At 43.8% G+C, this 26,234-nt stretch overlaps 1 protein-coding gene across 2 annotated transcripts in view; it reads left to right on the forward strand.

The window, feature by feature from the left end:
- Positions 1-25,817, forward strand: part of tgfbr2l (transforming growth factor beta receptor-like) — a 36,802-nt gene extending 10,985 nt beyond the window's left edge. The window contains exons 2-8 of one of the 2 annotated variants that reach the window (XM_030428143.1): positions 2,164-2,320; positions 15,332-15,543; positions 15,758-16,500; positions 16,706-16,843; positions 16,930-17,071; positions 24,684-24,811; positions 25,287-25,817. In XM_030428143.1, coding sequence (XP_030284003.1) covers positions 2,164-2,320; positions 15,332-15,543; positions 15,758-16,500; positions 16,706-16,843; positions 16,930-17,071; positions 24,684-24,811; positions 25,287-25,592 — 1,826 coding nt within the window. In that variant the 3' untranslated portion in view covers positions 25,593-25,817. Of the gene's footprint in view, positions 1-2,163; positions 2,321-15,331; positions 15,544-15,757; positions 16,501-16,705; positions 16,844-16,929; positions 17,072-20,246; positions 20,302-24,683; positions 24,812-25,286 lie in introns of those variants that run through there. The other variant, XM_030428144.1, reaches the window with a different exon arrangement.
- The last annotated feature ends 417 nt before the right edge of the window (positions 25,818-26,234 follow it).

The following is a 26,234-nucleotide window of genomic DNA, read 5'->3' on the forward strand; positions in this document are numbered from 1 at the left end:
ACGCAGCACAAAATATGAATGTAGTTTAACTACCAGCAAGTTACAGCAAATTGTAGTTAAGCTATGTAGTTCAACTACATGTAGTTTAAGTCTCCCCAACACTGTTAGCATGTAGCTGGAAGCAGCAGCAGGCAGCGTCACAGAGCTGCTGACTGAAAGAAGAGTCTTTAACTTCAGTTCACAGCTGAACATTCAAAATGTCTGACTGTCCTCAACATGTGTCATTAAAAAGAAACATTATCTCACATCAACAAAGAGCGAGTGTGTCTGCAACATCTAATGAACACACACACACACACACACACACACACACACACACACACAGTAGCTTCTTGCCGCTGTCTTAAGACACTGGAGAGAAGAGAGACTGGCACTGAAAGAAACTCTGTGTGTGTGTGTGTGTGTGTGTGTGTGTGTGTGTTAATGAGGAGAGTGAGGTGACGTGTTGATGGCCTGATGACTCCTCTCTCTCTCACTCACACACACACACACACACACACACACACAATGAGGATGTGTTTAAGTTATTGTGTAGTTGATCATGTAACTAACTTCATTTACTCAAATACTTATGTAAAGTTTTTTAAGCCAATTTCCACTTATATTCCACAACATACATTACATACGTACATACATACACAAGACTACATGACCAGTTATTACACTTATTACACATCACCGGGACAAACCGACTCCATGTTTCTACTCAAAGACAGAGAAGAGTTCATGTAGAACATTTGCTGAATGAACAAGAAGGTCCAAATAATGCAGAATGAGTCAGAGACAGAGTTTATAAAGTGTCTCCAACTCAACAACTCACTAAACTGACACATTTGTTAAGGGAGTCTGGGGACTTTCTCCACGGGGACAAAGAAGTAGCCTATATTGTTACTGTTTAGTGTCTTTGTAACATGTGACATGTTTAGATCAATAACATGTTTCTTCTTTCATAAATGGAGTGTAAATGGTGAAATCAGTGTAAACAGTGTGTTCAAACAGCTGATCACTGTTGGCAGGTAAGACTTTAGCACTTTAGACACAGAAGCAGACAGGCTGGTACAGACATGCTGCCACAAACTGACACTTTTTACAAGGAGACAAACAACTTCAGCTGAAAGATTTAATGCTGAATTTACAACAAGGACACAATGACTTACAATCTGTCACACACACAGTTTCACTACGTTAGAAAGTTTGTTTTAACTCAACAACTCTTAAAATCACTACATTTGTTAATGGAGTCTGGTGATGTGGTGGATCAATTAAACTGTTGATGTTGATTTTCCTTCAAGTACTTTAAACCAAGTATTACATATGAATGTGTGTGTGTGTGTGTGTGTGTGTGTGCGCGCGTGATAGCGAAGCAGAGTAAACACAATAGAATCTCTGCATATGTGTAACAGTTGTGCATGTGTTGGTGTTAGATGTGGGTTTGCGTGTGTGTCCAGGAATAAATTGAAGCCAGCAGTGAGCTGTTTTCAGAGCCAAGCTAGCATCCAGAGCTCCGCCCCCAAAGGCTCATGGGAAATCTGAGAGCTCCATGGTGCTCAGGGGAGGTGCTCACTATCAGAGACTCTCTCTCTCTCTCTCTCTCTCTCTCACACACACACACACACAAAGTTTGTGCTGATTCTAATTAAACTGAGCATTTTGCTATTTGCTTCTTCGACTGTTTGGATGAAACATCTGGAATGACTTCTGTGTGTGTGTGTGTGTGTGTGACAGTTAATTAAGTATTGTGTGTTTATGTGTACAGTATCTTATGTGTGTACACAGTATATATAATCATAGTGTGGTTGGGTTTGTGTGTGTGTGTGTGTGTGTGTGTGTGTGAGGGAGAGAGTGTGTGTGTGTGTGAGGGAGAGAGATACTCTGCCACATCATAACAACATAGTGATCAGACCCAGATGACACAGAGATGACAGTTAAACCAAAACAACACACACACACACACACACACACACACAGTCAGTACAGATGTTTCATCCAGCTGACAGAAACATTTAACTGACTAACTTAACAAAGACGACGTCACCACTGACATAAGTACACACTTTAATACTGATGAAGATGATGATGATCCAGGTGTGGTCCTTTCCTTCACCTGTGTAATATAGCATATGTAGTATTACACAGTAGTAATAGAGTATCTCTCCTCTGCAGGTGATCCAGGTGTGGTCCTCTCCTTCAGTCACCTGAGCTTCAACCTGTGTAAGTGGTGTGAGGCATCCAGTCCTCAGTGCAGAGACAATGTGTGTTTCAGTAACTGCAGCCTGTCGTCCTTCTGCACCGTCACCGATGAGATCTGCATCGCCATATGGTGAGTAGGAGTCATACCATGTTATTAATCAATGAATGTGATCAGTACCACTTATACAACCTGTCAATCAATTCATATGGTAAGTCTAATTTATATGACCTATTAATCATTAGTATTTGATTTATCATCCATCTGAAGTCTGATCTGACACTGACTGAACATCTGTGAACTGTTCCTTTAAAGTTGTAGTCTGTAACTATTTTTTTGTTGTATTTACTAAAATTGTCGTTATGATCTGACAGTAGAATAAGATACTAACCCTAACCCTCCACCCAGTGGCTGTAATTTGATTTGCAAGAATCTACCGCTCCCAGCTAAATAAAACCAATCAGAGCCAAGGGGTGTGTCTAAGAAGTGTCAATCACTCTCGTGCATACGCTGCTGGCAGCCCCCCTCCCTAACGTGCGTGCTTGGCAGCCCCTGTCCCCCACGCAGGTGCAGTGTCTGCTCTCACCTGGTCAGATACGTTCAAGCTCAAACTGCGACCAATGGCGGAGAGGCAACTGAGCAAAAACTGCCCCACCATTGCCCACATCAAAGAGAAGAAATAAGAAGGCTGACAAAGAAAAGCAGTGTAAAAACAAAGAATTGGGCTGAGCCAGAGAGAAACAAAAACAAATTAAAGCTCTATCTTAAAAAAAAAATGGACTACAGGTGACAAATCCCTGTAACGAATTTGTGGTCAGGTGTGTATTGATTTCACCTTTTAGTTGCATGTCATCTTGTAGTGTATGATATGGAGGAAAAAAGCTATAAATGTCATGTATATAGGATGTTTGTCTGAATTCCTGTGTCCAGTAGGTGGCGCTATGGATATGACACAGTATTGATGCATGGAGGTATTCAGTGCGACATCGTATACATGTGTGATGGATTTGGTGTACATGGGAAACTGTATGTTGAAGTTATAAGGAGTTGATGCTTTATGGCAAAGCATGAAAATGGATCGCACCATGACACCCACCATGTTTGACATAGGCGAAAACTTTTGATAACTTTTCATGTTCAATGTCTGAGGATGATACTGGGAGAATGTGAAGTCTGTGGTGTTAAATCTGTAGGAGGAGTTCGTTAAAGTACGAGGCATGGAAATGGATCAAAATGGGGGGTGAAATGGGAACTTTGAGTCAAAATGGCCGACTTCCTGTTGGAGTGACAGTTTGGTATGGTGGATGTTTTTTATGCGTCTGGTCATGATACATATGCATACCGAATGTCATCCATATATGTGCATGTAGGAGGCGGGGCTTGGATTGTTAATATTCCAGGGGGCGCTATAGAGTCCGATGGTAATACCTTTCGTCAGCTATCATCAGGAGGGTATTGGTAATAATTCTACCAAGTTTCGTGTTAATCGGACCTACTGATTTGGAGATATAAAATCCTTCAATTTAAAGAGTGCCAACTAGTGGTCATCGGCCAAAATTTAGCACAGAGCCTCAGGGGCTCATGGGGAAGTAATCACCTGAGTTTCATGTCATTCGGACACACCAATGTGGAGATTAACTTCCTGTTTGGAACGAAATCTGCAGAAAGTTGTTATTTAACAACTTGAGTATTAGGCCAGTCAATCTAGCCCAACAAACAAAACATTTGCAAAAGAAATGTCTCATAGTTTTTTTTATTAGTTCCTAATACCCCCTGAATCATATATACTTAAAGTCTACTGCTGTAGATGGAGTGGAACATATTTTTTTTTTAGATTAAAGGCCAAAGTTGTGCCCAACACTCAATTGAGTACAATAGGGGAACATTTTCAAGTAATAGCTATCACTATGAAACTTCTCCAGTTGATAAGTGACATCATAGCAAAGAAAAAGTGTTTTGCAAGCTTTTGAGATTTTATTTTTATATATGCAAATTGGGCCTTTCTTCATAAAATGTACCATTATTTGCATATATTACAAAACACAAAATCTGAAAATCGGATGAAGACAGATTAAAAATTATTGTTTTATTATGTTTACACAATACAAAAAGACAAAATTAAAGAAGGGACTGTGTCTGTGTTTCTCTATCATCCCATACATTAGAAAATACTATTTAGAGTCATCAAAAAATCTATTTTCGATATGTTTTTGGTATAAAATGTAGAAAATATCAGGCTATTGAAAATATATCAACAGAATTCCTCCCTAATCAAACACAAAATATAGATAGGAAGAAATTTGCAAAGAATAGTTTATGTAGGTGTTACTGAAGTGGAGAGTTCTCCTCCACAGTTAACGAAAACCTAATTTTGAGAAAACACCCTTTAAAGATTGTAGTGAAAGGGAATCAATTTTTCAGAGGAAACCACTACTAACAGACAAGTCATTGATATGGAAATCTATAAATAGACAATACGTACCCAAAACCACAACTCAAGAGACAGATGTAGAATGGAAAGCACAGTAGGCACTTTAATATACAAAATAGGAGGTAGGGCATAACACTTTTGACTCTGTGGCAACAACAAAACAAGTTCAATCCATTCTCATCCAAATTTGCTGACATATTTGCACATACGCCTCTGCACTCTGTGCAAGCAAGGGACCAGTCGAGGCCTTGACGACGGCAATTGCAGCGCATTGTGCTGCAACCAGATTTGCACTTGCAGTGCCCAACCTCGAACAAAGATTGAGGTGCAGGGTCCTGGTCAGTATGGACAGGAATGAGCCAGAGTCTTGGATCCTCCAGCCCCATTTCTCTGGAAGTTTCCCATCCATTCTTGAACTTGATGGTACACTCTGAAGCTATGAAACATAGCAGATGAAGATGTTGGTGGCAAGTTGTGAGGGTGGATAGCCGTTTTGCTGTCAGTCACCTTACTATGAAAACGTTTCAGTCTGAGGTCATTGAGAGAATCTGCTTCTTTGCCTGTAGATCTCTATCGTTGCTTTTTCCCCTGCAGCAGCAATTTCCACTTTAATAGCAAATTGTTTCTGAAAAATGCTGGCCTGTACTCTGAATGTGTCACTTTCTTGAACCAGATGCAGAGATACCCCCTTCCCAACTCCAAACACTTTGGATATTGTATCACAACCAAGTATGGCATGTGCGAATAAAATGTTGCTGCTCACATCATCACTCAATACATCTCTTGCATGCCCTATGTTAAAAAACCTGCAACTTTGTAAAGATTATGACGGGCTCTGACATAAAGTACAGCTCTCGTTGCCGATAGCAGTGTAACAGAAGGATGAGAAGATCTGTGTCATCTTCAACCAGAACAGCTCTTTGGGTTAGGGTCACTGCTAATGTCACTGCTGTTCAAACTATGAGCACATCTGCATCTCCCTGAGCAGTGTGAACTTCAAACCCGGCACGTTGTAGGCCCTCTCCGAACAGGTTTATGAAACGTTGTTTGTTCTCATTGTTTGACAGAAATAGCTGTTTATTCAACCTTAATGGCATGGTAGATGTGAATGAAACCTTCTTGCCAGTCGTTGCATTCCTCCTTTTATTGGCAAAGTCCTTTGTAGAGAGCTGATTACTGTACCCATCAAACACTATCACCAATGATTGCCCATAATGTTTTTGAACGTAACCAATGTAATTTTTACACTATTTCCCAATATTTCTTTCATATCTCCCAGGGTAGTCAGTGGAGGAGGGCCCCTCCGTCCAAGACATACAACATGTCTCCTTCTGGCACATCATTATGAGGCACAGCCTTCCATATTGCTTTTGCCAGTTGGGGTTTGTTTGCAGGAAGAAACACAGTCCTTGTTTGAAAGAGTGCAGGTGGATACCAGCATAGTTCATACTTGAAGGCTTCAGCCAACATGTCTTTCTGTGTAGCAGCAATCAAAAGTCTCTGAAACAAGAGCTGCGGATCAATATGGACAACTTCGTTATTCAGTTTGACTGTTGATTTTGAGTCCATGGTGACTGCTTTTTTCTTGAATACATATTCTTTCACGTGTCTCCCATCCATGTCCTTTAAAATACTTTTCCCAATCTCTTTGGAACGATCGACATTCACTCCATTGTGGGTTGTCTCACCTGTGATAAGGTGTTGGAGGTAGTCATATCGATGAAGTGGATTTTGTGACTGTAAAATCTAAGGATTTTGATCGTGTTGGCAGTGTCTTTTACCTGTCTTGATGAAGAAAGGTCTTTGTGCTGGCACTAGTTTCATAATTTACTCAAGTCAGTTCTAGCATGGCCGCATTGATTGTTGATGTTGCAGGGTTAGAAAGAACCCACATCGCACGTTGAGTTTCAGTCATACCCCTTCCCTGTGTCAGTCCTCCGGTCGTTTTCATACTTCGCATGAGAGCTTCCTCGATTACAAGATCAGGGGAGAGTCCAGCCCAGTATTCATTCAACCTACGAACAACATGCAGGCCATCTTCCTGAAATCTAATCTAAATCAAGTTGATGAATTTTCTGAAGGTAAATGCTCAGTGACTTGACATATAAGTTATGTCCTGAGGCGGCCATGAATGGCATCATGTTTGTCAAGGTATCAAGGTGCTGATTCCAATTTCCAGTTCTCTTTGATCTGATGGATGCACGGACTAAATCAAGCATCTCCATGTACTGCAGCCATAGTGCTGCTGTTCGGTCATCAACCATGGTTGTCTTCTCTTCCTCTAAATGCTGGGCTGTATCTGTAAGTTCACTAGCATTTGTTCTTGTTGTGGATCCAGCCATAATACTGTCATACAGATCTGAGGCTTCTGCTAGTGTATCTGGTAAGTCTGTACCTTGGTTTGTGGATACTTTATCTTGCCGATTAAAAGCTGGTCCATCTGAGTCTGTCTCCCTTTGTGTATCCTCACTTTCACTAGCATCACTACCATATTCTGTCAAGTCTTCATCATGGTCTGTGGATTCTCCATTTGATTGATCAGAAAGTGGTTCATCTGCGGCTGTCTTTCTCCCCTCGCAGTCATCAGCAACAGTGCCATCTTCAGTCAACTCCTCTGGGTCTACAGCACAGCTTGCTGGGAATGGGCAGTTTGACTTCAAAAGTTTTCCCTGCCAGTAGAGTGTTCAGTGCTCCATCAACCAGGAAATGACCTCGAATGGCCCTGCTGACTGCTTTCCTTCAAGCATTTGGGCACTGCATTCGGTGCATACACAAATTCGAGGATTTCTTCCAGGCCAGAGCCTGCCATCAAATGACCAACGGCACCAAGGAAACTCATGAGTACATGAAATCCACCAAGTCAGAGAACGATAGATTTCAATGGACTACTAGATGCTTCTCTTTCTATAATTGTCATCGCTTTAGTAGTAGTTTATAGTGGTTGATCAAAGGTTAGAATTGGACTAACCTGGTAGCGATCCGCATGATCGTTAATAAACTCAAGAGTCGAATAGATGCAAGTCAGATCTCCTGGATTCATGTCAATCATGGGTAGGAATATGACTTCTGACTAACCAGGATGATCTTTTCCAGTGTTGAGCATATTCATCATCCCAGACCATCCAGGCCTTGGGCATTTGCCAAGCAGCAAGGACAGTTTCCAGAGTGTGTCAGCGGCCATCTCTCTTTCGTCTCTATCGCCACCCGAATTTCTGTCATCTTCAGAGTGCTCCTCAACTTCTTGGTGGGTAAGGGTAATAAGGCCCTTGTACATATGGCACAATGCTCATGCGTCCAACATTTTGGATGCTTGTTCGATTCTGGGGGTTATGCATGCAATAATTCCCATGCCATGGAATGTTCCTTGACCATCAATCGTCCAGATGTTATGGTCAGCATTATCTGCAACATATTGCATGAAGTGCCCTGCTGTGAATCCATCATCCTCTGTTTTCTGTGCTACTGCAGCACTTCATTCGTACTTGTGTACCTCTGAATATGAACAACTAAACCCAAGTTGATGCAGAGTGTCAACTAGAAACTTTGATGTGAAGTGGTGGTGATGCATTTGTACCCCGACTCCAAGTCTAAGTGGTGGGAGTAGACCTCTTGGTCTAGTCGCTTGCATTATGGCCTGACCGAGGGAACTAACTTTGAGATCCTTTTCTTTCCCAATAAATAGTGTGTGCAAGAAGAGTTTCAGAGACTCTGGAACATAGAGCAGTGTCTTCATCACCAAAGACATTTCCAGACTGGTTGGATAGGTACCTTTTTCCTCCACAACAGACCTAATGTCAGTTTTCAAGAGTTCTGCTGCAGCCATTATAAAATTCTGATCAGTCTGTTTGTCTGCCACAGCATTAGATTTGGGTCTTCCAACTTTACCAATTTTGCATCTTTTTGGGCCATGGCTACTTCATCATGAACTTGTTTTTCTTCCCTGCATATCTATCATGCATCCTACAAAACAAACAGTGATCTTTGTATGAAAATGAAGGGGCAGAGGATCTCCGCTTACAACCAACTATCCCTGCTTGTTGCTGTTTCTGTGCTATTGTTTTGGGATTTGTGAACTTCTTCCGGCACTCTACATGAACGACTTGGCCAGGGACTATAGTTATGTCGGCATTGAATTTTTGACTGGCTCTGTGGATACCTTCACATCCCCTCTGTGTTAATTTGAATGTCAGTGCTTCATCGGACATTTGGTTCCCACAAAACACACACTCAGCCGTCTCATCCTGGAAAAAAGGTAATAAACTCATGCTTTGCTTCCAGTCTTTTGCATGTGTTAATTTGTGAATTACTTTAGTGACTGAACATCGGCTAGCTGGAGTAAAGATGCTGAAAGTTGAACCTGTCAGCCTATAGTCAACCAAACAGTAGCCTAGTTGATATGTAGCTGCCGTATCTTATTATACTACTGTAACTACAGAAGATGCAATCACATTAGCTACAGTAGTAGAGGTGTCATGATTCTCCAAATCCTCGATTCAATTACATTTTCGTTTCAAAGGTCACGGCTCGATTCGATTCTCGATTTTTACATTTATTTTTTTTAAAGCACAGGTTGCTATGCCATTTTTAGACTAGGCTTTTATGCAATATAATATCTGACCTTTGTTCACAATGTACCACACTACATTGTCAAATTTAAAACATTTATTAACAACATAATGTAACAATAACTTATATCTTCAGTCAATTGGAAACTTAAACAAAATAACCTGCCATCTAGTTTCTGCAGAGCTGGCTTTTTTGTCGACAATGCAAGGGTTGTCAACATAACTCACTGGAAATCAAAAATACTTCCAGTGGTGACTTAAGTGAAAGAGGAGCGGGTTCAAGTTCTGTCTTTGGGTCTCCTGCATCTGCAGTTGCCATTGTTGTAAGAGTGGCGTAGTCCCTTTCAGGAACAGGGCGATGCGTCAGGTGTGTGTGCGTAAGGTGTGAGTGGGCGAGCGAGAGTGAGGGAGCATGTGTATGTGCGGACAGTGAATGAATGTGAGAGGAAGGAGATGCGAAAGGAGTAGCAGTAGTAGGGACAGCATAAAGTGTACAGTATAGTCTGCAGTCTGGCTGTGAATAAAGGTGACGGCTAGATACGGCAAAGCTCTCTGGTATTATTTCCCGACCAGCTTAACACGTGAAAGGGATTCACCCCAAAGGCAAACACAAACTTCGGCCCTGGAGGAAATCACCTCCCCTGTGCTTCGGACCACGGTCCGGGAGCCGAACAGGAATGGTGTAACACCATGCTACTGTTTGGCTGGCTTAGTTAGTAGCTAAGTTAGAGGAGGTTGACTTGTAGCACTTCAACACGTGTGTGTTTTTTTACACTTGGCAAGCTGACCGGACGTGACATGGGGGTGTGGCAGCATCGACGATTTCATTTTTTAATTTGAAGTTTGAGATTGTGACTTAATGTCGATTTCGATTCGTGACACCCTTATACAGTAGCATATGCTATCATATTAGCTACTCTCATATTAGCTACAGTAGCCTAGATGCTATCACATAAGATACTATATAATAGTGTAATAATTATGCTAACAAACAATATTTCTCCCTGCCAGCAAATACTTGAATTCAAATGGCTACAAACCTGGCTTATGCTACCCTACTGTGGCTAGCTAGCAAACCTCAGTGTGCTAACAAAAGGAAGGACCTGAAAATCACTGCTGATAATTCAACATGTTTTGACCTGACTTGACCTGACTAAAATGTTTGATAGAAATAAAGAAATGTCTGACATACCTTTCTTTCAACTTTCAACAACAGAGCTTGCTAAAGTCAGACTCTCATCAGATCAGGAATTGTAGCCTACTGTGTGTGGATGGGCAGTGTTTCAAACTTGGTGGACTATTTTTTTGTTTTATTTTTAACCAGTTTAGATACAGATACAACCATAGGACCATTACTTTTGCAATTTATTTTGGTGAGCATAGATTTTTTGATGACTCTAAATAGTATTTTCTAATGTATGGGATGATACAGAAACATAGTCACAGTCCCTTCTTAATTTGTTTTGCTAATGTGTCAACAACGAAACAATACATTTTTAATCTGGCCTCATCCAATTTTCAGATTTTGTAATATATGCAAATTATGGTAAATTTTGTGAAGAAATGCCTAATTTGTAGTGGTGTCAACCCGCAGTAGCGTGTGATGTCATCCATGAGGCTGTTGCTAGGATACAGACCCGGCATCCTGATGCATTCATCCTCATCTCAGGAGATTTTAACCATGTCAGCCTCTCCTCCCACCTTACTGGCTTTGTACAGTATGTTGACTGTCCCACTAGGGAAAATAAGACACTTGACACTGCTGTATGCTAATGCCAAGGAAGCATACACTGCCACAGTCCTTCCACCTATAGGCAGATCAGATCACAACCTGGTGTACCTCCAGCCCTGCTATAAACCCTGTGTCCTGAGGCAGCCCATAACCACCAGGACATTCAGGAAGTGGACTCCAGAGGCCAGAGAGTCCCTGAGAGCCTGCTGAGCCTGATGAGTGCACAGACTGGGAAGTACTGCAGGACACTGAGGGAAACTGGGGGAACACTGACATCGACAGGGAGGTTGACTGCATTGTCAGCTACACATCTTTCTGCAGGGACACGATTGTACCAGTGAGGGTTGTGCGCTGCTTCCCCAACAATAAGCCCTGGATCACCTGTGACATCAAGGGGCTCCTGAATCAGAAGAAAGCTGCCTTCAGGGAGAATGATAGGGAGAAGCTCAAGCAGGTGCAACGGGAGCTTAAGAGGAGCCTGAAGATGGCCAAGGTGGACTATAAAAAGAAGGTGGAGAGGAAGCTGCAACACAATGACACCAGAGAGGTGTGGAGGGGAATGAAGAACATCACCGGCTACAAACTGAAAAACAGCCAGGCTACAGCAGGTGATGTGGACAAGGCTAATGAGTTTAACCAATAATAGGTTCGACACAGCGACCAGGGCCTGCTCGGCCTCACCATCACTCCCCTCCACCTCTCCAACATCAGCCCCCTCCCCTACACCACCTTCTCCTCACTGCTCCAGCCCCAACACCGCAGCAACAACTCCCATTCCTCCTAGCTCCCCTCCCTTCTTCTTGGTGGATGTGGTGAGGATGGAGCTGAGGAGACTGCAACCAGGAAAGGCGGCTGGCCCAGATGATGTTTGCCCAAGGCTGCTGAAGGTCTGTGCGGACCAACTGGCTGAGCCTCTCCAGCGGCTCTTTAACCTGAGCCTACAGGTAGGGAGGGTCCCGGTCCTGTGGAAAACATCATGTCTTGTGCCGGTTACCAAGGCTGGACGCCCGGCCGAGCTCAACGACTACAGACCGGTGGCCCTCACGCCACACATCATGAAGACCCTGGAGCGGCTGATCCTCCATCACCTGAGACCACAGACCATACACGCACTTGACTCCCTGCAGTTCGGGTACCGGGAACACATCGGAGTGGACGACGCTGTCCTCTACCTGCTACATTGGGCCTACTCCTACCTAGATGAGTCTGGGAGTCAAGTGAGGATTATGTTCTTTGACTTCTCGAGCGCTTTTAACACCATCCAGCCTCTGCTGCTAATGGGAGTCGAACCTGCGCTCACATCCTGGATCACTGACTATCTGACTAGAAGACCACAGTATGTCAGGTTGGGGAGCTGTGTTTCTGGGTCGGTTGAGTACAGCACTGGGGCTCCGCAGGGGACTGTGCTGGCTCCGTACCTGTTCACCCTGTACACATCGGACTTCAGCTACAACTCACAGTTCTGCCACATTCAGAAGTATTCTGATGACACAGCTATTGTGGCGTGTGTGAGGTTGTGACAGGAGGTGGAGTACAGGGACCTTGCGGGAGCCTTCAGCAGCTGGTGTGAGAGGAACGGCCTCATCCTAAACACCAAGAAGACCAAGGAGATGGTCATCGACTTTCACAGGTCTAAGCCACCACTGCATCGGGTCAACATCAGGGGCGAGGACATCGAGGTGGTGCAGCCAGAGGCGGTTCTAGACCAGTTTTAATAGGGGGGCCAGGTCGGGGCCGGCTTTTTTGTTAGGGGGCACATACAACCCGGGAAAAAAAGATAAATCCCTCATTCAGACAAAACAGTGTTTACAATTTCAGCAATTTTGTTTGGGTAGTAAACTGCTGAGACACTTTATTTCAGCCTTTCCCTTCAAAACAAAATCATTGCAAGAAATCTGTCATTGTATTATTGATGCAGACTCCCTGTCAGGGGGGCCACAGGGGGGTCCAGACTCAGAGTTACGGGGGCACGGGCCCCTGTTGGCCCCCCCCCTAGAACCGCCCCTGGGTGCAGCCCTATAGGTACTTGGGGGTGCACCTGGACAGCAAGCTCGACTGGTCTGTGAACACTGATTCGGTCTACAGGAAGGGCCAGAGCAGGCTCTTCTTCTTGAGGAGGCTCAGGTCCTTCGATGTCTGTGGGGAGATGCTGCACATGTTCTACCAGTCAGTGGTGGCAAGTACCATCTTTTATGCTGCTATCTGCTGGGGAGGCAGTGCGACAGAGAGGGACACCAGAAGGCTAGATAAGCTCATCCGGAAAGCAGGCTCAGTGCTGGGAAGGTGCCTGGACTCACTGGGGGTCGTGGTGGAGAGGAGGATGTGGACTAAGTTGTCTGACATCATGGACATTCCAACCACCACAGCCTGAGTACAGCGTGCGGCTAACTGTGCTGCGCTCGAGGACTGAGCGCCACAGGAGGTCCTTCGTCCCTACGGCCATTAGACTGTTCAACAGTTCAGTAGTGGACAGGGGCCGCTGACCTAGGCTCTGGTGCCACCCTCCCCTCCCTCACTTCTTTTATTCTTTTATTCACATTGTTATTCTTTTATTGATTGAATGGTTGTCCTTTTTATGGTTGTGTGTATTATCTGTCTTTTTATGGTGTACGTATTATGTGTACTGTGAGCTATGGGATACATAGAATTTCCCTGAGGGGATGAATAAAGTATCTCTCTATCTATCTATCTATCTATCTATGATGTTGCTAAATCTAGCTTGTTAGCTTGTATGCAAACTCCGGTGTTTAGCTTTCTCTTGATGGCTACTGGTTAGCAAAAGTATCTATCAGTAACCGGACAGTTATAACATTAGTTTGTGTTCAGGAGCTCTGAAGTGGTTGAATTGGTTTAGAGAAATAATGTTACTCATGCTTCAGAAAGGCAGCATGGTGATGAGGATTACCTGAATGATTACCTGGTAACTCGTCAACAGCGATGTGAGGAATAGAATTGTTACTCTGGATATCTACAGTAATCTGCATGAGACACTTGTCATTGTACTTTAGTTGTATTGGTCAGAAATAGAACAATCAGGGCTCATGTTGTTGTTGTTGTTATTTTGAATGCGACATCCTGGTTATCTGGCATCCTCTGTTACCGTGGTTACAAGCCTGCTCGTGCACAGCAGGCTCCTCTGTGGGAGAGGCTTAAGGCGGGTACACACTACAGGATAATCGGGGCGATTTTTGTCCCGATTTCCCCCTTACGATCAAAGCCAGCAAAGGCCCGATTATCTGATGTTTGCAAAGGACATCGTGTCTGATTTTCCTGTGGTGTGTGGTGTGTTAAGAGTGATTTTGTCCGGTCAGATCCGCTCGGAAGGCGTCGGAAGGAGAGATCGTAAATATTGAACATGTTTAATATTTGTGACTAGAAATCCTGTGGTGTGTGGGGTGTTCCGAGCGCAGCAGAGCATGCACATCGTGTGATTTCATGTGTACCGGACCAACAGCCAATCAAGACGCGAGCTGAGTCAGCTGTGTTTCTCCGTCAGCCTTTTATTTACCTGTTGCCATGGTTACCCACAATACCGGGGGCCAGAGGGCACAGCGCTTCGCTTGAAGCTATCTGTAATACTTGTGACAATTTTTACTCACCTCCATCTCGCGCTGTAACGCATACAGCCCACACTCTCGCCGTCTCCATGACTTTTTCCATAGCCATTTTGTTTTTGTTTCTTCCGGTTCATCCGCCATGTTTGTTTACACTGAAGTCACGTTTGACCACGCGAGATTTGTAATATTGAGCGTGAAGAACCTGATACTCTGCTGAAGAATCAGTTAGTGTGTGGTGTGCACTACAGAGAACACCACACACTATAAGATCAGCAGAGAGAGATCTTGTGCGATCTGTCTTTTGTTATCATCAAGTGTGTGTGTGGTCTCCTAATCTGTGAAGGTTTGAAAAATCCTGCAGTGTGTACCCGCCATCAGAGGACAGTGCTGCAGCAGCAGAGATGAAGAAGGACTGACCTGGGAGCTGTGATTATTCAAATGTTCTGGCTAAGTCCACTTTGTTCTCAAAACTCCAGACTGCAGCTTTAATGGAACTGCTCCCCCCCCCACTGCTCCCCCCCACTGTTCCTCCTCACTGCTCTCCACTGCAGTTGGTTGGTTGTTTTTTCTGGTTGGCTGGTTGCTCAGTCAGTTGGTCTGTTGATTGGCTTGTTGGTTTTGTTAGTTGGTTAGTTTGTTGGTTGATGTCTCAGGGTATAATGCATGGATTTGATTAAAATATATAATCATAAATCATATAATACACAGAGAAAGCAACTTTACACTAAATTATAACTGACCATGCCTTCCGCTGGACTTTACATAAAAGAATATTATTCTCAGTGAAGTTCTGATGAATGAGAACAAGCTGATCCACTGACTGAGCCTCACTCACATGTTGTTTCTCTGTTCCTTCAGGAGGAAGACCAACGATACCATGACTGTGCACACCATGTGTCACAACCCCACTCTGCCACTGGAGGGCGTCGACCCCAGCCTGCTGCTGAACTTCACCTCTAGAGAGTGTCACATGACCCCACAGCCGGCAGACTACGGCGTCATGATGGTCTGTGGCTGCCACGGAGAACACGAGTGTAACGACAAACTGATGTTTGACAAGGGAGCCAACGGTGAACACATGATGGAGGGATGATGGAGGGATGATGGAGGGATGATGGAGGGATGATGGAGGGATGATGGAGGGGTGGATGGAGGGATGATGGATTAACAGATGGATGAATGGTTGAAAAATGGATGGACATATGGATGAACAAATTGTTGAACAGATTTATAAAAGAATAGATGAATGGATGAACAGATGTCAATACTATCTCTGTCTTTCAGGGTTCTCTAAGCTGCACAGTAAGGATGTGATCCCGGTGGTCGTGGTCAGCCTGGTTCCTCCTGTGCTCGTTGCCATTGTTGCCACTGCTGCCTTCTACTTCTACCGCACTCGCCGCCCTGACAAGCCGGACCCTCCTGTACGCCCCGGCTGGCCCACCAAACGCACGCTGAAGCTGTGCCAGGCCTGCAACCTGCCCTGTGTGGGTGTAGGGGCTCGGGGTGATGGTGGAGGAGGTGTGATTGGTCCTGGTGGAAGGGAGGAGTCTAACGCCAAACATCCAAACAGTGACATCATCAGTACAACAACAGACTGGCAGGGCCAGCGGACTGAACCCCTGCCCATCAAGCTGGAGGTCCTTGTGGGAAAGGGGCGCTTCGCAGAGGTGTGGAGGGCATGCCTGCTGCATGGGGAGACGGGTGGAGTCAACACCTATGAAACGGTGGCGGTGAAGGTGTTTCCTGCTTTGGAGTATGCCTCCTGGAGGAATGAGTGCTCCATCTTCTCCGACCCCAACATGGAGCATGAAAACGTGGTTAGGTTCCTTGCCGCTGAGGAACGAGGCCTGCTTGGCTACACCCACAGGAAGTACTGGCTGGTTCTGGCCTATCATAGCCTCGGGAACCTGCAGGACTTTCTCACAGCTAACACGCTCAGCTGGGGGGAACTTGTTGCCATGGCAGCCAGCATCGCTAAGGGGTTAGCTCATCTCCACAGTGACACAGCGCTTAGTGGGGCTTCTAAGGTAAAATCAGTTTGTTAGATGTGGATGTTCAGTTCACTTAATATAGACATCATGAGAGAAACAAGTTCCTGTGTTTGTTCTTCACCTGTCGCTGTCAGAATTTTTGATGGTGTTTGTTGCTGGTTGACTGTGTTGTTGGGTGCCTGTGTTGCTGGTTGCCTGTGTTGCTGGTTGACTGTGTTGTTGTGTGCCTGTGTTGCTGTAGGTTCCAGTTGCCCATCGGGACCTGAAGAGCAGTAACATGGTGGTGAAGAGCAGGACGGAGTGTGCTCTGTGTGACTTTGGTTTGGCATTGAGACTGGACCTCTCCCTCACAGTTGACGACTTTGCCAACAGTGGACAGGTAACTGGACAGGTGCAGTTAGTTAATGTTTAAATATGTCACACAGTTCGTAATCTGATTGGCTGCTTGTGTGTGATCCTTTCAAGGTGGGGACAGCTCGCTACATGGCTCCTGAGGTTCTGGAGTCCCGGGTGAACCTGGAGGACCTGGAGGCCTTCAAACAGATGGATGTGTACTCCATGGCTCTGGTCCTGTGGGAAATGGCGTCCCGTTGCACCACCATCGGCGGTACGAGCTCCTCCATGTTTCTACATTTTTTCTACAAATGTTTATTTTTATCTGAAAGAGAGAAGAGGTAGAACTGAGAGTCGTCCAAAGAGACGGCTGTCCCTGCAGCTCCTCTAGTGTAACCTACAGGTCACGACTGTTCCTGCAGCTCCTCTAGTGCCACCTACAGATCACGACTGTCCCTGCAGCTCCTCTAGTGCCACCTACAGGTCAGCTCGTCTAGTGCCATCTACAAATCACAACTGACATTTTTGCCACAAACGCTATGCATCCCCATGTCTACCTTTTACAGGTTAGAGGGATGGGTAATTTTAAACTATCATTACATCAGTATTCTCAATACTGGACTCCATCTTCGTTCAGATTTGTCCTTTTGTAACCTTCGCAGGAGAGTTATTCTCTCCATCTTGTAAATTTCCAGGATCTTTTGGGTCCACAGGTCGTATGTAGGTGGCTCATGCTTTAACTGGTTAATTTTGATGCATTTAATTGCTGCAGTTTGCGGGATTTGCAGTAAGTAGTTTGCAGCTCTCCCCTCTATTACTTGGGGGTTTTGCCCCCAATACAGTAATCAGTGGGTCTTTGGGGATGTTAGCATGAAAACCCTCTGCGAGAACTTTATATACCTCATCCCAAAATTGCCTCAGTTAGGAGCATGCCCAGAATATGTATAAATGATTACCTATGTGTGCTCCACAACTTCTCCAACATTTGTTACTGTGTGTTGGGCCCATTTTTGCCACTATGTGTGGTGTTCGAAAATCACTAGTGAAAACTTCCCACTTGAATTCCCTCCGTGTGTTTGAGCTGGTTACCAAATGTGCTTCAGTGCAAATTACCTCCCAGTCCCCCCTCGATATCTCTTGTTGCATCTCAGCCTCCCATCTCTCTTTAATTTGTACTGAATTATTTGGGTTCAAAAGTAAAAATTCCTGGTAAAATCTGGAGATTACTTTTGCCTCATCATTTGTAAATGGATCAGATATTGCTCCAATCCTGTGGGATTTACAATTTTGGCCCAATCTTTCTGTGTTGTTAGAAGGTGTCTTAGTTGTAGATACCTGAAAAAGTCAGTTTTGGAGAGGAGGAACTTATTCCTTATTTTGTAAAATGGCTATGTAATGCCCATCTCACATAATTGATGGATATCAATTATAGTCCCTATTCCAACCATCTTTTAAATCCTATATCTAATTGGGCAAGTGTGACATTCCTAATTGAGCCTATGCTTGTCAGTGAAGAAAATTAGTCTGGTAGTTTAAACGAGGATTGTGTTTCTTTCCAGACCTTTAGGGTGGACATTGTCCACTCTCCCATCTTAGTGTTTTTCAGAGAGACATCTAGAAAGGGTTGCTCAGATAGAGGTTGCTGACATCCTGAAACTGTGAGGTACCTGAGCCGCGCTGTCAAAAGTTTTAGTTGTGCTGGCCAAAATTAATATCTAAGATGCGGGAGTCCTAGTCCTCCTGCCATTTTGGAGAGTTGCAAAGTTTTCAGTCTGACAAGTGGGCGTTTCCCTTGCCAATCTGGAGAAAAGTCAGTCTAGTTTTTCAAATGTACATTTAGATATCTCAAATGGTAGCATCTGAAACGGATAAAGTAACCTGGGCAGTACATTCATCCGTGTGCTCTCCACGCATCCTAGCAGGGATAAACGGAGTGCCGTCCATCTGCCCATATCATTGCTAATATTTTTTATTATTTTCTAATAATTTGCATTGCATAATTACTTTAATGACGGGGGAAATATATCTCGAGATACTTAATTCCTTCTTTGGGCCATTTAAATCCACTTCCATCTATAAACTGATGCAGGCTTTGCTTCCTGTTCTCACAGCCTCAGTTTATCTAAGTTTACTTTATATCATGAGTAGATTCAGATCCAAATTCAGAAATTATCTCTTTTTAGTGAGACTGTCAAAACAGGCTCTGTCAGGTAAAGCAGCACATCGTCTGCATATAACAAAATTGTATGGTCTTCTCCATTAATTGTCATGCCTTTTATATTGTTGTCCTCTCTGATGGGCTGATCAATGGTTCCATTCTGATCACATGCCTGCCTGCATCCACGTTGTAATGTAAAGCCCTTGGACCTGTATCCATTTACTTTAACTGATGCCTGTGGGCTCAAGTATAGTGTTTGAATTCATTTCAAGAAGTTTGGGCCAAATTTAAAGTTTTTAAATTTTTGAATTAGGAAGTGCCGAGGTACACGGTCAGCAGCCTGTGACTGTATGTCAGGTGATAGAACCATGGCCTCCTGCTTCTTCCCCTGTGAATGTGTTATTAAATGTATATATCTATGGATATTATCTGTCATGACTGTAGATTCTTGTTCGTTGTGTTCTTGTTTCTGGTTTTGTCTTGTGGTTTCTTGTATTTGATTTCCATGTCTTTGTATCATGTCTTGTGTCTTTTGTTTTGTTTTTTCCATGCCCTCATGTGTCCTTTAAGTTCTCCTGTGCATTTTCCTATGTTCTTCCCTCTGTCTCCCTCTGTCTATTGTATTGTTCCCTTCTTGTTCTCTCATGTGCTCCTCCCCTTCGTTACCACACCCGGCCTCCTCCCTCCACTCTCTCCTCACCTGCTCCTCGTCTGTTCATCAGTGTCTGTGTATTTAGTCTGTGTGTTCCCTTCACTCCTTGTCTGGTCATTGTATTTGTCAGCCTCTGTCTTTGTCCATGCTCCCAGTCTTGCGTCTGCTCCTGTTCATGGTCTTCGTGTCCCCATGGTATGTGTTCATTGGATTTTGATTTCTGGTTTTGTGACGTTTGATTTGAACTTTGTCTTGCCTTTTAGTTGCTACTTTGTCTTGCTGTTTTTGGTTGCTACTTTGCCTCTTTCCCCCGTTTTGTCTGCTTTTGGTTTTTGGACTGAGCTTTAAAATAAAGCTCGCTTTTTGTTTCCCCATATCCTTGCCTCTCGTGTGTAACTGCATTTGGGTCCACCTTCCCTTTATCCATAGTCCTCCCTTTAACCCAACCCTGACATTATCTCCATAATACCTTCCGTTGATAAACCCAGTTTGATCCGGATGTATAATGTTGGTGCTAATTTTGCTCACTCGTTTATCCAGAATGGTTGTTAGTATACAGAGGTCTCCATTCAGTAGCGATATCGGTCGATACGACTGTTCTGTTCTTTGTGTATAATTACTATTGTTGCTTCATTCCAGGAGGGGGCCATGATTCCGGATTTGAGAGCATGATGGTATGCTTTCAGTAATAGAGGTAATATTACATATTTAAAAGCAGTGTTGGGGAAACTTAAACTACGTGTAGTTGAACTACATAGCTTAACTTGCTGTAACTTGCTGGTAGTTAAACTACATTCATATTTTGTGCTGCATCAAGTATTTCAACTACTTTTTGGGCCATTTTTTGTAGTTTAACTACTCAATTTACAAACTAAAATTTTGGAAAATAACATGAATTTTTTTTTTTATTAAAAAAAAAAAGGACCTATAGAATCTAAATTTTATTTTTCTTTGAAAAAAGAAGAAAGATGACAAAGTGGATGAGGTGGAAGCCTTTGTGAAGTCAGCAGATGAATCCCCACAAAATGCTTTCAAATCTCTACCCAAAATGTCCAAAGTGTTCAACACTAGTGTCCCAGCCAGTGCAGCATGTGAGCAGCTTTTTAGTGTTGGTAAAGATGTTTTTAGTGCCAAACGGAACCGCCTGTCTGATTAAAAACTTTGAGAGACTGCTCATGTCGTGTCAACAAGCGATTCTGCCCTGGCATCTAGTTCTAGTGCCTAAGTGTTAGAGCCTCTGAAGTTCCTGTGGTGTTGATCAAAAATGTCAGCTTTTGTTCTTTAAAAAATAAACATGAGTTGAGAGGCATATTTCTGCTGGCATGTGAATTTTTTATAGGCTATTATATTTTGTTTCATATACACCATACAGGGTGGGAATTGGCCTCCGTTGCCCCACCCATTGGCCTTGATGCCCCGTGGAAAAAAAATCATTGTACGGCCACAGTGGCCCGGTCAGCGTAGTGTTCTTGCCTTGAATTACAGCCACCTGAGTGCACAGTAGTCACTCACAGTGACTTCAGTGAGCTTGCAGTTCGCGCAGGTGGAGTCTCATCATCACATCGATGATCTCACGTGAAAGCCTCTAAAACAGCAGCAACATGTCAACACGGAAGAACGACACTTGCAGCACAGCGAGCGAGCTCAGCCGGTTTTGTTATGATACGTAACTGACTTATGTGGTAGGATTTAGTTTGGTAAAGTTGGAAACAGATTTGAACTTCCCGGATCAATAACTTGTAAGTGAAAAATTGTTAAAACACAAGCAATGCCTCTTTCCTACCGTAGTAAGGAAGACAACAAGCTACAACTGTATTTTCATCAAAGCGAGCGCTCCTCCAGGCTGGACATTAACTCTGGTCTGTATGGTCAGCCGTCAGTGAGACGAGGGCGCAGGGACCGTCTACAAAGTGCAACCCCGAAAAGAGATACTGCAAAAAATATTCAATAACTTCACTATTATTCAGTGTAGTGTCACCAAAATCACTACACACATCAGTGGTCTCCTGCTGGTTATTATACAATTTTTTTGTTTGGAATTTCTATTGGGAGAAATATTCAATACCTTCACGAATCAGTGTAGTGTCACCAATTTTATTAATTTTTTTCTAATGTAACATTAACTTGATTTTGGTATTAAAAATGTTTTAATACATTATCCAAATTGTATTATAAAGTATAATGCTATGGTATCAATCTGAAAGGTAAATCATCAAATTTTACTCAATGGCCTTTGTGCCCTGTCATGTGGCCTCGCCCCTAAAATGACAAAATTCCCACCCTGACACCATATGTTGATTTATTTAGCGCTGATTTAAATGAGTATGAGTATAAGTAGTTGCTAAAGCTACTTTTTAAAGCAGTAGTTTTACAAACTACATTTCTCCAGGGGTAGAAATGTAGTTTGTTTAAACTACTGCCAGGCTGAACTACATGTAGTTTTGATAACAGAGTGCAGTAGAGTTCCGCAGCTCAAGGATGAAAATGTATGATTATTACTCCATGGAAATGCAGTCAAAGTTCATATGTGTCTTGTCTACAAGTTTATAACAGTTATTATCAAGAGCTGACAGGGAAACGAACGGAATTGAGCATTTCTAACTGCACTCGGTAATTGACTCGTCAGGGCTTCCCCACAACGAGCAGGCTGCTGCAGGAGAGTGGTGAGTTGTGTTCTCTTTTCAGTAGAAATCTATCAAAGCTAGCAGATGTTTGATGCCTCGAACTATGTGCTGGGACCCTGTTTGTACTGTTGCGGAAGTTTGGTGCTGTTCTGAGCATTATTTGTGGATATGAGTGGCTTTTTGATTGCGGTTTCTTGGTTGGAGGCATAAACTGCAGTGTATTGTTATCGTGCGGTCTTTTCTGAGGTTGATAAAACCACATAAGCTAGTGGTCGGAAAACTTGATCTCTCGAGGGGGGGTCTTACTCTGTGTCACGGTGTGTTGGACCATAGATTAAACTTGCGCTGGAATTTCCCTTTAAAAGGTGGATGGTGTCTGTTTTGTGTTGTTGTCCTTATCCATTTGACCCTCTCCTCTAATTATTTTTGTCTGGCTTCTTTTTTTTTTCGGCACTCGAAAGCGCAATAATGCGGCCCCTAATATAGGCTTTGGCACAATCCCATTAAATAAGTGGCGATACTTCTGGAGCGGAGTTTGTTTCTAGGAAGAGTTTTAGTTCGATTTTAACAAAGGTGATAAAAATCTCATCATTTAGGAGAGATGTGTTTAACCTCCACAGCCTGGAAGGTGGTTTGTGTCCCAAATCCCAGGACATCAGCAGGGGGTCACGATCTGAAAGTGCAATTGGGAGTATTTTTATATCGACTACTTGATGGATCTCGGACTTGGGAGTAAAGAAATAATCATTTCTGGAATAAGATTGATGTCTACTAGCATAATATGTACAATCTTTACAGTTGGAGAATTTTAGTCTATTCCTCCGTATATTTATATATATATTATTACAGATATCTCAGTCCCATCAATGATTCCATTTACTAATATATATATCTGCCTTTAGTGCCCTGATGAGTTGTTGTGGCTGTAAAATTTACTGACCTGTGCACTGAGGTAAACACTCGTCTCTTCCTCCCTTCCACCTTTCGTCTCTTCCCCTCTTTTTTTCTCTTCTTCTCTCATATCTTTCATATCTGGGAGGTGGGTCTACTGTAGAAATGCAATTTGACATCCTGCTTGTCTCAACTGGTTTAATGTGTACATTTTATCAAGTGTACATTTTAATAAGTAGTGATACCTAATAAAGTTATTTTAAAAAGAAGCAATTAAATGACGTCTGAGATACTGCGTTAACATATTGTTCTACAGCATTGTGTCTGCATATTCATATAGTAACTTATATGACTCTGATCACATATTAACTCCCGTGTTGTATTCAAAAAAGGCTTTTAATGTCTTTCAGTGTTCTCTGGGTTAAATGAGGCAGAGGAAAGGAAATACTATTACCGTCATTTGCGCTGTGTCAACATTTACTTTGTCTCAGTCCTTCGTTTTTACAATAAGTTTTAAAGGATATAAGTAATAAGTAATGTTCCTGTTAACATAATCCATGGCCTTGGCTGGTTCCAGAATACCCGGTCCTCTCCATTGTATGTGATGCAGAGCTTCGCGGGGGCCATAGCGGACATGGCGGCCACAACGCCGCCCTGGCCTTCGCGATGCTGGCTGTGAAGTTGGGGTAAATGGATGTCTGGTCTCCGTCAAGTCGCTGCAGGGCTCGTTCTCGGGCTCGTTTTAAAATGTATATGCAGTCTTGGTCGAGATGTTTTTTTGCAATTATCACCTGAGGTATCCCATTCTATCTATTAGGTGCTAGACTGCGGTGTGCTTGGACTGCGGTGTGCTTGGTCCACTTTGAGGTCTCTGTCCATCTGCAGCACCTCTCTCAGGAGTTTGGAGCCCGCTGCGGCTTTTCCACCAATCCCGCGATGCGCACATTGCCTCTCCTCATCCTACCTTCCAAATTGTCGCACTAACGCTAACCCACTTAAATTTACTCACTGTGTTTTACATCACGACCATTTCGTCCGACCATGTAGTTAAACCACCTTCCACCTCTCTGATGTTGGCTTTCATCTGGTCCATTTCAGTGTATTGCTGCTGTGTTGTTAGCTAGCTCTGCTCTGATAGCCTGTAGCTCTCTTTTCAGGTGGTTAAAATCTTCATTTCTTCAGAGGAGAGGATTTCTGAATTCAGTGTGTCAGCCTCCATGGCTGCGTGTTGTTTCCAGGTGGTAGGTGATGTTTGACCGGGGTCCTCTTACACACTTTTCTCCGTTGCTGCTCGGCCTGTTGTCGGAGGTCCCGTCAAGCTTGAATTTCCCGAGTTTCGTTGTGTCTTCAACTGCTGAACACTCAGCTGTGTTCACCAGCTGCTCTGACCATCCGTCTGCTGTTTTGTAGCATCTCAGACTTTTTACAGCTTTGTCTGAAAACAACATGATGAGAATCAAATTCGTGATGTGTGTGTGTGTGTGTGTGTGTGTGTGTGTGTGTGTGTGTGTGTGTGTGTGTGTGTGTGTGTGTGTGTGTGTGTGTGTGTGTGTGTGTGCAGAGGTGAAGAGTTACGAGCCAGCGTTTGGCTCTAAGGTCTGTGAGCAACCCTGTGTGGACAGCATGAGAGACCTGGTGCTGAGAGACAGAGGACGCCCAGACATCCCGACAGCATGGACACAGCATCAGGTCAGAGATAGACAGACACATGTACATATACAGCTACAGACAGACAGGAGGACAGACACTTCTTCCTGCACAACTACAGCATTTTGTTCCTCATATAAGCTTCCAAAGACAGTTACAGTTACTGTTGTTTGGTCCTGTAACGTTGCTTTGTGGGACATTTCTCTGTATTTAGTTGATTGAAGGACCAATGTAGTTATCAGACTGTACAATCAACATGCCCTCTATACGCGAGCCGGCTTATCCGTTCACGCTGGTTCAGTTCGCCAATACGGCTCCTCCAATTGCTGGAGCTAAATTTCACCCCTCGCTGCCTCTGAGAGATTCACACAGAGGAGGAGATGGAGAATTGGATCAGGACCCCTGCTTACAAATGGCAGTGTGACTGGGGCTAGTGAAACAGAAACAGACTGCTAAATGCCTTAAATGTAAATGCATGTTGGAGTCATCTGCTGTCTGACTGTCTGCTGTCTTCCAGGGGATGAGTGTGTTCTGCTCCACCATCACTGAGTGCTGGGATCACGACCCTGAGGCCAGACTGACAGCTCCCTGTGTGGTGGAGCGCTTCACCGACCTGCAGGAGGAGGAACAGCAACAACTGGAGGAGGAACCACGGCAAGAGTCTAGTGGAAAGGAAGATGAACGGCGAGAAACGGACTCAGAGGAACCAGACAACGATCTGTTTGTCTCCACTGCTGCTTCCTCATCCTCCTCTTCCTCCCTCCAGAGTCCACAGACAGACTCACCGACAGATGAGGTATCAGCAGCCGACTCCAAACCGTGAACTCACTTTAGAACCAATCAGAAGTGATCAAGTGATCATGTGATGAAACCTGTGGACATCAGTCATGTTCTGCTGGCAGAGACTGACTTTGTTGTGTGAAGTGTTGGAGCTGGTCTCCTTGATCTCCTGTGATGACCTTTATTATAACCTCCATATGTACACAGTTCCTGTGTTTGAAATAAGATTTTAATCATGTTGAAGAAATCATTGAAGTCCTGTTGAGTAGTTTGCTGTACTGATGTGTTTATTCAAAGAATACCGGTCAGCTGGTGGACTGCCAGGCACAGATGGATCTGAGCCGGTGAGTGGACCCGGAGCAAATGAAACTGCAGCATTTTATACAGCAACAACTTAGGGCCATCCTCATTGAAACGCTTTTGTGTGTAAACGCACGTTTTGCATCGTTTTGGCCGATCGTTCAATAGGGGTGGTTAATCAGCCCAATTTACCGATTCGATTCCTATTATGGAAGTCTCGATTCGATTACAACTCGATTTTCAATTATTAACGATTATTGATCTTCCATTTAACATCAGTCAGTTTACTTTGTTTTAAATGTAGTCTTTCGCTGTTAAAATAAAGTTGCCAAGCTCAGCAGCCGGACTCATGTTAGAAGCATTGTTGGTGACGAGAACCAGGGCG

This window comes from Sparus aurata, chromosome 9 (assembly GCF_900880675.1).
Source record: "Sparus aurata chromosome 9, fSpaAur1.1, whole genome shotgun sequence".
Lineage (NCBI taxonomy): Eukaryota > Metazoa > Chordata > Actinopteri > Spariformes > Sparidae > Sparus > Sparus aurata.